The sequence below is a fragment of the Xiphias gladius genome, chromosome 20 (assembly GCF_016859285.1).
Source record: "Xiphias gladius isolate SHS-SW01 ecotype Sanya breed wild chromosome 20, ASM1685928v1, whole genome shotgun sequence".
Lineage (NCBI taxonomy): Eukaryota > Metazoa > Chordata > Actinopteri > Istiophoriformes > Xiphiidae > Xiphias > Xiphias gladius.
In genome coordinates, this window is record NC_053419.1 from 1,590,569 (window position 1) to 1,604,500 (window position 13,932).

At 37.7% G+C, this 13,932-nt stretch overlaps 2 protein-coding genes across 4 annotated transcripts in view; both read left to right on the plus strand.

The window, feature by feature from the left end:
- The window catches only part of LOC120806429 (protein FAM102A-like), a 39,061-nt gene extending 37,466 nt beyond the window's left edge, over nt 1–1,595 (plus strand). For all 3 annotated transcript variants that reach the window (XM_040157622.1, XM_040157621.1, XM_040157623.1), the window contains exon 11: nt 63–1,595. In XM_040157622.1, coding sequence (XP_040013556.1) covers nt 63–108 — 46 coding nt within the window. In that variant the 3' untranslated portion in view covers nt 109–1,595. The remainder of the gene's footprint in view (nt 1–62) is intronic.
- A 7,711-nt stretch (nt 1,596–9,306) lies between these two features.
- The window catches only part of dpm2 (dolichyl-phosphate mannosyltransferase subunit 2, regulatory), a 5,095-nt gene continuing 469 nt past the window's right edge, over nt 9,307–13,932 (plus strand). The window contains exons 1-4 of the mRNA XM_040156505.1: nt 9,307–9,373; nt 11,567–11,656; nt 12,596–12,698; nt 12,851–13,932. The exon at nt 12,851–13,932 is cut by the window's right edge and continues 469 nt beyond it. Of these exons, the coding sequence (XP_040012439.1) occupies nt 9,371–9,373; nt 11,567–11,656; nt 12,596–12,698; nt 12,851–12,906 (252 nt within the window). The 5' untranslated portion in view covers nt 9,307–9,370 and the 3' untranslated portion in view covers nt 12,907–13,932. The remainder of the gene's footprint in view (nt 9,374–11,566; nt 11,657–12,595; nt 12,699–12,850) is intronic.

Consider the following 13,932-nt stretch of genomic DNA (forward strand, 5'->3'; position numbering starts at 1 on the left):
ATAATTTTACCAAGATAGTTTCCTTCATCTAATTGATGGTGTGTTTCTGTGTTTTTCCCCAGAGGAACACCTGGTATTTTTGAGCCGGTGGTCATCGAGACACACTGAGAGATACATCAACACATCTCCAGCCCCATCAACTTGTTAATAATTCTGTGACATCTGATTGTCTGTGAATGTGTATATACATACTTATCTTTAGTGCAAACAGCTTGATATGAGACTACTATCATATAGATATTGAGCCTTTATAGTATATTTAATCAGGTGGTTGAAGGTGTGTATAACACAAGTACCGTATTTTCTCAAATAGTAGACAGGGCCTTGTTTTACGTTATATGAAGAAAGAACAGGGCCTTTATTTCTAATCTTAAATAGTTGCAGCCCCTGTTACTTGCTGTTAATGCAGATTCAACATGTCCTTTATCTGTTAAACACTTCCAGCATTCCAGGGGGAATAGTTCATCTTCTTTCCAAGGAAGCTTTTATTGTGGAACATCTGCAGGAGTTGTTGAATTTTATCACAGCAGCTCATAATGGCTAATTGCAGCAAGGTAGAATCAATGTGAATTAGTTCACCAATTAGTGAGGACTACAGAACCTGGCAAGTATTGGGATTAAACTTTTTTATACTCAGGACAGGAGTTAGTAATTCATGTTCTAAAAGTAGCTAATTTATGCGCACAAATAGAAATTCATGATCTTGAATTAATGTCAAGTGACTTACTTCACAATTAATTTGAAATTATATTTTGTTGTTACTCAGGAGCACCCAGAGTGTTAACATCAGGCTAGCTGCTGTGTTTTGGTACTGGGGTGCCCACAAATACTGAATTCATTCTTTTAGTTTAATGTTGTGTAGACAGTGCATTCATTTCATTGATCCTTATCCCCTCACCACTCTCTCTAGGGCAGCTGTGGGTCAGTAGGTAGAGTGGGTTGTCCACTAACCGGAAGGTCGTGTTTCGATTCCTTGCTCCTCCAGTCCATATGTTGAAGTGTCCTTGGGCAAGATACTGAACCCCAAATTGCTCCTGAAAACTGTGCCATCAGTGTGTGTGAGTGTGTGTGTGAATGGGAGAATGTGGCATGTAGTGTAAAGTGCTGTAAGTTTTCGATCACGCTGTATAAGTGCAGTCCATTTACGATGTTTTATACAGTTGTGATGCTATATTTCAACAATACTGACCACTTTTGGCAACTGTAATTTAGGTGCCTAATGCAGTGCAAACTCTACACTAATAAGTTGGGTAGAATTTAATTTTTTCTTGTTAAACCATCTTTGACATCCATAAAACCTTTGTTGAACAATATTGTTTAATTTATTTTCTGTCAATTCGTGTGCATACATTTTTTGTTTGACAGCGTTAATTGCTGACTTTGTTCACAAGTTAATTTTTCCTACCTGAGACTTAGACTTAGAAATGAGTATTTCTGTTAAAAGGAGAAACTCAGAGCAATAGACATGAGGAAGTTGTTATTAGAGCCTGATTGATACTGGATTTTTTGGGCTGATGACAATTTTAGGGGGTAAAAATTCCAATATCGATATATTGACCGATATTCTTTATATATACAGTGTGTGTGTGTGTGTGTGTGTGTGTGTGTGTGTGTGTGTGTGTGTGTGTGTGTGTGTGTGTGTGTGTGTGTGTGTGTGTGTGTGTGATTGTATGTATATGTGTGTTAATGTATATATATATATGTGTGTGTGTGTGTGCATATATTTTTGCTTCTGTACACCACAACAATGGATTTGAAGCGAAGCCATCAAGATGTGATTAAAGTGTAGACCTTCAGCTTTAATTCAAGGGGTTTAACGAAAATATTCCATTAACCGTTTAGGAATTACAGCCTTTTTTATACATAGTTCTTCATTTTTCAGGGGCTCAAAAGGAATTGGACAAAGCATAATTCAACATAATTATAAATATAAGAATTATTTTTAATACTTGGATGAAAATCCTTTGCAGTCAATGACTGCCTGAAGTCTGGAAGCCATGGGCATCACCAAATGCTGAGTTTCCTCCCTTGAGAGGCTTTGCCAGGCCTTTACCGCAGCCACCTTCAGTTGCTGCTTGGTTGTGGGTCTTTCCACCCTCTGTTTTGCTTTCAGTGAGTGAACAGCAGGCTCAGTTGGGTTGAGGTCTGGTGACTGACTTGGCCATTAAAGAATATTCCATTTCTTTGCCTTGAAAAGCTCTCGGGTTTCTATTGTAGTGTGTTTTGGGTCATTATCCATCTGTACTGTGAAGCTCTGTCCTATCAGTTTTGCATCATTTGGCTGAATCTGAGCAGATAGTATAGAACTATACATTTCAGAATTCATCCCGCTACTTCTATCAGCAGTCACATCATCAATAAACACCAGTGACCCAGTTCCTCTGGCAGCCATACATGCCAATGCCATAACACTGCCTCCACCATGTTGGACAGGTGATGTGGTGGCTTTGGATCATGAGCCGTTCCTTTCCTTCTCCATACTCTTCTCTTCCCATAATTCTGGTACAAGTTTATCTTGGTTTCATCTGTCCAAAGAGTCTTGTCCCAGAACTGGGCAGGTTCTTTTAGATGTTTTCTGGCAAAGTCTAATCTGGTCTTTCTGTTCTTGAGTCTTACCAGTTGTTTGTACCGAGAGTGTTCTGACCTGGATAGATGTTGTGAAGGGGTTTTATTTAACAAAGAATTCTGTGATCATCCACTTTAGTTGTCCTCCTTGGTCTTCCAGGCCTTTTGGTGTTGCTGAGCTCCCCAGTACATTCCTTCTGTTTTAAGAATGAACCACATTGTTGATTTGGCTACTCCTAAAGTTTCTGCCATTTGTCTGATAGGTTTGTTTTGTTTTTTCAGCCCATGATGGTCTCCTTCCTTTGCATTGACACAACTTTGGACCACATATTGAGAGTTGAACAGCTACAAAAATGCAAATTCAAAACTGCAAATCAACTGCAGCCCTTTTATCTGCTAAATTTGTCACGAAATAATGAAGGAACGGGCCATCAAACTTATCAATTGTCAATTGTCCACTTACTTTTGAGCCTCTGAAAATGAGGGACGATGTATAAATATTGCTGTAATTCCTAAACGGTTAATGAGCTATTTTTAAACCCTTTGAATTAAAACTAAAGTCTACACTTCAATCACATCTTGGTGGCTTTTTTTACACATACACATGTATAGTATGTTAGAGTTATAGTGAAAAGGGAAAATGATGGGGTCATTGTTTTTCCAGCAATGTATTTCACAAACTAGTTAGCAACCTACCATGAAGACTTTGCTTTACTTTGCTCTACTGTCTGCTCAGCTGTGATGCGTACTCTGCTACATGTGCTGCAGACAGTGCTGAGACTATTGTAAACAACTGAGTCAGAGCGGGCTCTGCTGGAAAAAACAATGTAATGATCTCTAAATTACCCAAAGCATCTTCTTTATGCATTATGTTCTGTAAAAAAACAAAGTTTTCATATTGACGCATATCAGACAACATATACAATGATACCAATATATCTGTGATAGGCCAATATCGGCCATTAAAATTGGCTATATATATTTTATCAGACGGACTGTAGTTGTTATACATAAAAATAATGCAGGTACTAGCTATACAGTACAGATACCAGTAATGTATGTCTCAGACCAGTCCCTGGAATAGTACGTTGAGCAAGTCAGTAGTTTTCTACAGTGGTTCCTGGAAAGTTTGCAGAATCATCTGTAAAAAGCAGTGAGAATCTTTGCTCACTGTCCTTACTGACTGGAAGTGACATTACCCCACTTCCAGCACAATCATAAACAGTGTCACAAAGGTAATAGGTCCTTTTCACATTAGACACATCTGAATTCCATTTACAGTAACTGCTTCAGTTTCAGGGTCCTGGTCTTGTACATGCTGGTTCCCTGTCACAATGTCCTGGCCTATTGGGACGCTTGAATAGAACAGAGCCATTCTTAATGTTATTAGTAACACGTGTGCTTTTCTTACTAAGACAAGTCAAATTGTCTGCTGTGAGTATTTTGTTGTCTTCAGTTGCCAAGCAATATTGCTCTCTCCACTTGAACATCAAATATGACAAAATTCACAAATTTAAAAAAATCCCTCCAGCCGGTTAAACACAGATGCAGCTGATAACGTTACTAATTAGTCAGATTGACAAAAAATGTGCTGGTAAGAAACCATTGACTAAAATAAATAACATGCTAAAATCAAACATCCCCATGCTGCACCAAACCTTTCTTTAAAAAAATCTACTGTACAGTAATTATTTTTCTAAGTACAGGTGTACAGTTTATTATTTTAGAACTGAGACAGGTCACTGACTCAGTGTCATAAATTTCAGTTCCCAGTGAAACTTTGACTAGGGTGGCTGTGGCTCAAGGGTGGGTTAGAGGGTTATCCACTAACCGAAAGGTCAGTGGTTCAATCCCTGGCTCCTCCAGTCGTGAGTCGAAGTGTCCTGAACCCCTAATTGACTTCAATGGTGTGTGAATGGTGTCTATATAGAGAGCGCTGTTTGTATAGAAAAAGCGCTTTATGAATGTGTGTGTGAATGGATGAATGTGGCAGAAGTGTAAAGCGCTTAGAGTAGTCAATAAGACTAGAAAAGCACTGTATAAGTGCAGTCCATTTACCATTTGACCAGTGCTTAGTGCAAAAGGACCCACCAGATATAGCACAAGAGCCATCAAAGGCTCTTACTGAGGACAGACATCCTAAAGACAGACTGAATCAAAATTAGCCCTGGAAAGGAAGCTCTTATTATATTTTAGGGCTATTTGATGACTGTGTACAGTACATATTTATACTATTTTGCACATGTGTACTCTCTGGGGAGGATTTTTAGAAACCACTGTAAGGAAATAGAGATGGCGCGGTCGTCTATAAAAGCATATGACGTTCTTTTTCTAAATTTTTCTTGATTCTTTTCCATATTTCATTTCACTGGTCTTGTAAGAGGACTATATGCTATTTGGTGAATCTGTCAAAAGCTGCTCTAATGAGATGCCTGCGTTCATATGGCTGGCCATATGTAACCGTCTATTCCCTGCACTTACTAAGTACTTACTCACTCTGTGAATCTGAATGCTCTTTTCAACTTATCAAGAATGTGACAGTTTTTTGTGATGTACTCACTTGCTGAACTCTAACTGCTATTCACCAGAAGTTTTCCAAACTTTGGTCAAATCTCAAATTCTTGTCACAACTCTATATGCACATTCATTACACATATGAACTAATCCAGGATTCCGGAATTTATTAATGGGCGAGTCGTTTAAAAGATTTTTACATTTCAAGAGGCTAAAGAGAAAAATTCCTTGAAGCTGCAGTAATTGATTTTTGAAGCAAGCAAGCTGTAAACACAGCACTGACATCACTTTATAAGGTTGTTATTGCTTACTTGTTGCAGTTGGGTATTTACACATCCAGCAGACACAGAGCAACATTTGCATTCATTTGGAATTGTGTCCAATATAGACTCAATTTTTTTGTTCTGTTTTGGTCTCCAACAACTCTGAGGTAAAAATCTGTTTTTTTAGCTGTTTAATGCTCCATTATGTTCACCAGCTAGTCTTTAACTTACTTATGTCTGCTACTTGGTGCTGCACAGGTATAGTGGGTTTATCAAAGCTTTTTAGCTGAGAAAAGCTGTCTGCTGCTGGAAAAAGGGTTGATGAGAGCAGGTTGTGTGGGATAGAAAAACCAAAACAATGAGCTAAAGAATATTTTACTTTTGATTCACCTTGGAAGCACAGCTATCACTGAGATAGACTTATAAGAATACTGGCCTCCCATACGCTGCCGCCCTGCCTACGTTCTTGCTTCACACTGACTGCACAATATTTACCAATAAGCCTAACCAGCCAGAATTCAATGCACTTTGTACTTTTAGGCAGTTTCTCTTTTGTGAGGGTGCTGCAGTATGGTGTAGGACTGTAACTCACAGTAGATTAACAAGAAGTTCCTATTTTTCATATCAGATGAATGGCTTGTATAATCTATGTAATCTGTCCCTGTCACTTTATGCATAGAGCTAACAGTGACGCTGTTAGGTGGGAGTTGGCTGTAGTGAGGTCAGTCCCACAGCTGCAGCAGCACAAAGCTGCTGTTGTACCAGTAGTGACAATATGCAAATAGATCCTCACCCCCGTTGGACTTGTATGTGTGTGTGTGTGTATCTGCAGTAGGTGTATGTTATTGTCTTTATCGATTCTGTACTGTAGGCGTGAGCATGCCTCTATATGTATGCCAGTCATGCATGTTTGACTGATCTGAAAGGTTGTATATCAGATCATGGAAAGCTTCCTTTTTATCTTTACTCTGGTCCATTAATACCTGGTGAATTCTGGGTAAATTCTGCATAAATACTGCATTAAAACTATACTAAGATTAATTGTAGGCAAATATCTGTAAACACGGGAAACTGTGGCTGACTTTTAACTGCTGTTTAATGCGTCATGTGATCCCTGCCACAGTAGAGTTTCTATTGCTGCCCACACTAAAGCACAAAAACTAGGAATGTATGTACAGTACAAATGTGCTGCTGCAGCCGTGAAATAGTAAAACCGGTAACTAGTTTTAATGTTGTGGCTGATCGGTGTAGTTCATGTATATGTACATGGGGTCAGTCCATGGACATATGGGATATATGGGGTTCCACTCAAAGAACCTTGGTTGCACATATAACCCTCCAATCTGTTTTCCTTTGATTTTCAGACCAGCAGGCTGGTCGGCAGATTTGTACAGAATTGAATGTTTAAAATGTTAAACGTTTAAATATCTTATGGTGTGATGGAACTGATAGGATAAACAATTATTATTTACGGTAAAGGGTGTGGTCATTAGAGAATACATACAGTAAAGGGAACTGTTGTGTTGGTGAATTGTCTCCAACTGTGATTTGTTCTAGAAATACTTATTTATTCCTTTGCACTTGACCATGTGTAGCCTGTGACATTAATACATTATTATACAACTAAATACTTTATATGCATGTGGTGAATGGGGTTTTTCTTTCTTGATTATTTGAAATTAAACTGAATCGTTGCATAATTACATTGGGATTACGTAGCATTTGTAGTTGTGGTACTGATATAATGTGCATAGGAAGGAGGCTATGGTAAATGGAATATAAAAACTATTCTAACTTTTGTAACTTATTAAATTCAAATTTGACTAAGGAAGTTGGACCTAAACTTGTCAATTTCAGAGGATATAAAGAAATATGTGCATATTAAACAGCAATAATATGTTAAACAAACACTGTGTGTTGTCACGTTCTGTCTAAATCTTTGGTACATTTTTGTTTTCTTCAAAAGTTAACTCACGAATGGAAAATCAGATTTTTATTTTCTTAACATATTGTAACTGCAAGCACAAGTATTTCTCTCCTTGTGTAAAACTGCTGTAAACAATGTCAGTGTTGAGGAGCAATTAATTATGATTTGCATAAACATGATAAAACATTAAAGCCTGGAATCATCAACATTCTATATTTGATAAGGTATATTTATTTGTCATATACACATGACTGGTGCTGATGCACCACACATTAATGTGACTATTGAAATATTAAGCCTAAACATAACAATATTAACAATGATAACATAAGACAGTGGATTCATTAAACAAGACTTATTAGACTTATTATTAAACAAGACAGTTAGGTGCATAAGTAGTTGGACAGTGACACAACTTTTGAAATTTTGCCTCTGTACACCACCAGAAGGAATTTGAAACAAAGCCATCAAGATGTGACTGAGGTGTAGACTTTCAGCTCTAATTCAAGGGGGCTTTACAAAAATATGTCATTAACCGTAAATTAACCAATTTTGTATAATCATAATATTTAGGAGATTGTCCAAAGTTATTGAACAACAACAAAAAATGCTTTAGTATAGTGAAATACAAAATAGACAAAGTGTATACCGGATACAATTACAGGCACCCTTTTTATGTATTTTAATTAGTTCCTTATGTAAAATAAAAAATAAAACTCACCTCTGCTTATTTATAGTGTTCACATGATGTGAGCCAGCTCATGATGGTTTTACTGCACTAAAGGGTTTTGTGCAGGATTGTTTCCAGTTTCTTCTTCACAATGGTGAAGACAAGAGAGCTGTCTGAGCATAGCTGATAGCATCAGAAATGCTATCATGAAAAAACATAACAATTTCAAAGGCTACAAGGCAATTGCCAAAGATTTTGAAATCCCTGTTTCGGCAGTTTGTAATGTTATTAAGCAGTAAAAAAAACTGTTGAGATGCTTCCAGGACATTGTGCTAAAAAAGAAACTCAGTGAGAGAAGACTGCAAAGGTTGATGAGGATTGTGGAAAAAAACCATGTAAGACATCTAAAGAGCTTCAGGTTGACCTGAGGCAATCTGGCGTGGTGGTTTCAGCCCATACCATACACAGCACACTAAACCAAGTAAGGCTCCATGGGCTAAGGCCAAGGAGGACACCACTACTGGAAAAGACACAAAAGGCAGTTTTAACAAAGGCTAGTGTTTGTTAAAACTTTCATAGATAAGCCACACTCAGTGGACAGATGAAACCAAAGTAGAGCTCTTTGTTTGTTTATAGGCAACGAAATGAGGCCCATAACGAAAAGAACACCCTACCTACAGTAAAACATGGTGGAGGTTCTATCATGTTGTTGGGCTGCTTTGCAGCCTCTAGTACTGGAGGCATTGAATGTAGGAATGATGAAAACAGAAGATTACCAAGGCATTTTAGAGCAAAATGTGTTACCCAGTATCAGAACACGAGGTTTGAAGGCCTTGGGGCTTTCAGCAGGACAATAACCCAAGGCACACATCCAGCAGCACAGAAGAATGGTTGAAAATGAAAAGAGGGACGGATTGAAGAGAGGCAGAAACTACCAGTTGACAGGTGCAAGAACCGTCTCGATGGCTACAAGAAATGTTTAGAGGCTGTAATTGTTGCCAAACGCTCTGCAACCAAATATTAGTGAAGGGTGCCAATAATTGTGTTCGGGGTTACATTTTATGTTTGTATCATTTCACTGTCATGCAAGTTTTGTTTTTTTAATTTTCCTATGTTCAGTAACCTTGAGCATTTTATTAAAATATTCCGGTTATACAAAATTGGTTAAGTTGCATTTATTTCTGAAGGTATTCTATATTCCGTGCTAAAAATTCACGGGTTCCAGTTATTTCAACCAGGATCTATACATAAAACTGCAGTACCTCAGTACATTATTACAGCTAATAGTTTTTGTGGATCAACCAGTAGGGGGCAGCAGAGACCCACTGATGGATCTGATTATACTTATTTAATACTAGGAAGAGGAAGAAGAAGAAGAAGCAGAAGCAGAAGAAGCAGAAGAAGCAGGAAACGTCAGCGTCCCTGTCAGAAATGGTAAGACAGAAAAACGGATAAAACTTAAACAGGTGAAGTAAAGACAGCTATTTAAAGCTATAGCTAACTCAGAAAATTAGAAAGCGTCCAGAAGTATTTGGACTCTTTTACCCGGCTATAAAGCTTATGTCGGCTAACGAATAGTTAATGTAGCTAATCCTCAGGGTTATGAGAAACATCTTAGTTTATAGCTAGATACTTGGCGTAAAGTCGATTGTAACCAGCTCCTCTAGCTGTTTTAGTTTATGGCCAATTTAATACTGCCTTACAAATGTATAAAACCCGTAAATAACCAAATCCCCCAACGACTCTAGTAAGTACTTTAGAACAGCTTAACCCACAAATGTTCCTGCACAAGTGATTCATAACTGATAAGAAGATAGAAAGAATCTTTCTCAGTTAAATCCCATTCCTCTTCAGTGGACGGTGAACAGCACTGACCTGGGTATTTGTATGGACAAAACACAGAGCGAAGCCTGAGAGTCCTTTTTGACTTGATAGGATAGTAAACAATTATTTAAATTGGGCTTAACTTAATTTAGTATAAGTTGTTCTTTTTTTTTCCCCGTAGACCTTTCTTAATGTCAACACATTAACAAAACACAATTCAAAATATAAAATAACATCTTTGCAATTTAATGCATTTCTTGAGTGTTCGGTGAAAAAGGAAGTGACTATTCCAAAAATTAGACCCTCAGCTACATTCATAAAGTAAGTGATGAAATGATTCTGCAGCAAGAGCAATTCTTATATTTTTTGCTGAACCGCAACAGTGGGGCCAGCCCTATAAACGTGAACGTCCGTGACTGAGGGACTGAGTGATAAAGTTACACCACTGGTCAGTTGAATGCCATGTGACTGAGTATTGGAGTTTCCCCATAGGTTGATGAAAAGGCAAAAACAGTGTCTGTTGCGTCACCAGGGGGTGTTTTTACAGGCAGTTTTGCCCATTTGGGGCCTTTGTTGCTAGATTTTCACACCCCTTTGAGGACTTTTCTTCACTAAAGCAACTAGTGACCATCTAGCAACTTTTTAGACAAACCTTAGTTACCCTCCGGAGAAGAGAGCCACCAGTATTGCCCCACGAGCGTGGGGTCAGACTTTCTCTCCGCAGGCACACCTCTCCATATGTCTCACTCATTTGACCGCACGGCAGCTGACGCATACATGAATGAGCTTCTAATTTCTCTCTGACTGATTGTTTTACCAGTAAATATAAAATTTCCCCCTTGGAGAAATTTTTTTCTTGTTATGGAACACACTTGTTATTTTTTTACATATAATAAGTTTACAGAATAAATACATACAGTGGTTAATATCTTGCATTGTTGCCAGCTATTTGGCTTCAGGACTCATCTAAATATATTTTCCTTTAACCAAAGTGCAGATATAAAAACCATATTTAGTGTGACTATAGATTCCTTCTTTAAATTCAACATATTTTCAATGTTTACTCTTTACCCCCAACATTAAATGGCTTGTTTGCTGTTGACTTATAGTTTCTGTTCTTTTTTTGCCCCATCTGACACCAGTTTGGGACATCATGGTGAAAGCGGATGAAGATGTGTTTCCTTAAAGAATTTCAATCTGTCAGCTCAGACACTTGTATTCTTCAGACAGAAACAGATGACTCAGAAAAGTCTTTAAGCCCTTTTGCTACTCTTATCATGTGCTACTTGACAAAAAGGATGAAATTTTATACAGAAATCCTTAAGCAAGCCTTGTTCATTTAAAGTTGCAAACAGTTTATGAAACATGAGGAGAACTACTCAGTCTTTTGTGGTCCTGGAGGAGCTTCCAAAAGTGTGAGAAAGGGTTATCTTGAAATAGGCTTAAGTATTAAATTATTTGACAGAAAACTTGCATTATGAAGTGGGGGTATGTAGTTTGAAAGATAAGGACATTTAACATGGAGGGAAGGTCAAATAGCTGCATAATGGGAAATGTAGGATCCAGCATTTTGAAGCTTGGCCCATACTAAAAGTCAGGATATCTCGTCCTCTGCTGCTTTGACCACTTTTTAATGTATCTGTCTCTCGCCCCCCAACTGTGTCCCAACTTAATGAAAGTGTAATACTACAGTATACTGCTGGTATATTCCTTTAAACCATGTATAGAAAAAAAAACATATCATGCTAAATGCACACTCTACTAAGTTCCTTTTGCACACACTTTGTGTTTCTTTATTTTCAGGCCACAGGAGTGGATCAAGCAGTTGGCGTGAGTCTTGTTGCCTTCAGCCTCCTGCTGTTTACATACTACTCAGTCTGGGTCATCATCTTGGTAGGTTGTGTCTGTGTCCCCTAAAATCCCAGTGAATGAGCCTCAATTTAGCAAAAGGCTTGTTTCAGCTGAAGAACTGTGCTGCTGGACTGAACTTAAATCACATGCAGGTGTTTGAAACCTTAAACTTTGTCTTCCAAAACCTTTCTGCAGTGAAAAAATAAAACAACCAATAGGAGGAGGCGGTTGCTAAAAGTTTGCATCATTCCTTCATTGTTCTGTTGCACATAATGGGGACATCATCCAAAATCTACTTGTGCAGACAGATTTGTTCTGGCATGTACGCAGTGGCACATCCAAATGATTTCCGAGAACTTGGGGCTTTTGACAATTTTCTCAAACACAGTTTAAATATGATACCAAATATCAACCAAAATAAACTAAAACAAACTTCCAAAATGAATATTATTTTTCACCATATCATCATCATCATGGCTTTTAGGTTTGGCATCAGGTTTTATGATTTTAATTGTCATATTTTGGCGTAGCAGCTACAAATAGCCAGAAATTATGCTAATGATCTAATTTCATGACTGCACACATTGTCATGAACAGGTGACAACAAGATTTAGAATAGAGGTCCATTGTTCAGTTAAATTGATTGTGAAAATCACCTAAGTGAACTAATTTTTACCCCTGCAGTGATTTGTCATTTTATAGAATGCAGCATTTGAATGGCCTGTATGCTTCTGCTATCCCACAACATATTATTACTGATAGGCTTAGCAAGAATTCAGTCTTTCAAACCCATGTTTAAGAAAACTTTTCCCATTAAATATACTGATCAGTCATAACAGTAAAACAACCACTTGTTTTAAAACATTATAACTGTTAACATTAGTGTTTTAATGTTTTGGCTGAGTGGTGTATATATACACCATTGGGTGTATATGATGGGCTATTTTGAGTATATGATGTGCTATTTTTTTCCCTTTCCAGCCTTTTGTTGACAGTGATCAGGTACTGCACAAGTATTTTCTTCCTCGGGAGTACTCAGTCATTCTGCCTGGCATCGCAGCAGTAATACTGCTCCTCTGTATAGGTGAGTAGACACAGCACACACTCAAGTATTCTCACTGAACTATGGGCTCCACAGACAACCCCTCTAAATGATCTACATATAGAATTAAATGAAGTTTGAGGATTTGTGTCATTTCTTTGTCAAAGCTAATACCATACTTATCCATTCCACAGGGGCCTTCACTGCAGTTCTCACGTGGAAAAATCGCAAGCCAAAGAAACTGGAATAATTTCAAGATGTTAGAGTGACTGCTGTAGATTTAAATACTAACTAAAATCCTACCTTTATTCTGTAATAATGGCTCCTGAAATATGAGCTTCGTGCTTACAAAGTTAGATTTGTTAAATAGAAAGTTTCCTAAACTTTATTTTATAATTTGGTCATATTTTCAGTTCAGTTAGAGTTGATATGTAGAAATCAGCTTCCGTATTTCAAGCCATTTTAAATCTTTATCTTGGCGCCCCCAAGTGGCAGTATAAATAAAGACACTGATTGTCTGAAAACAACACATAAACTGGTCCAATTTTCACTGGGATTACTATTCTTCTACATACCAAAATGTATGTCATGAGAGTAACTAGAAAGGTCACACAAAAAACTGAGACATAGTGGCTTGTAAATTTGTCAGCGGATCACTTTTACAAAGAGTTCTTAGATCAGTCACTATATTCTCTGCCCTTGTAGGCACTAGACACTGTTAACAGGAATTCATTTAGCTGAAGACTTTATGGCATATTATCATATTTAATAGACCAACATACTTAAACGTCCCTCCACTCTGTAGGATTTCATGGGGAGCTAGTAGATCTCAGACAACTACTGCAAAGGGAGAACCTAAGACGACCCTGATTACAAGGGCTATTGTAAAAGTGAAACATGAAATACTTCCATGAAGGCAGAATGTAAATGCATCATTTGTGTAACGTGTTGCATGTTTGCAAGTATAGCTGACTCAATCTGTTTATCATACTTACACTCTTTTTCCTTTCTGAAGGATTTTCTCTGTTCGCATTTTTCATTGTTTAGCTCCTCATCATGACATTCTTTGACAGCAGTAATGTTTAGCTGTTTGACAGATAATTCAGTTCGAAGTTCATTTTTTGCAGTACAGATTTTGGGAGATGCTTTCCACTCATCTTGACCCATTAGGAATTATTTTCCTCTGAGGAAGTAAAACATAAGCTGCTGACACTCCTGCAGGTCAAAGTGAACTGACTAATTCTATAAAACACTATAAACTGACTTTAGGAAACTT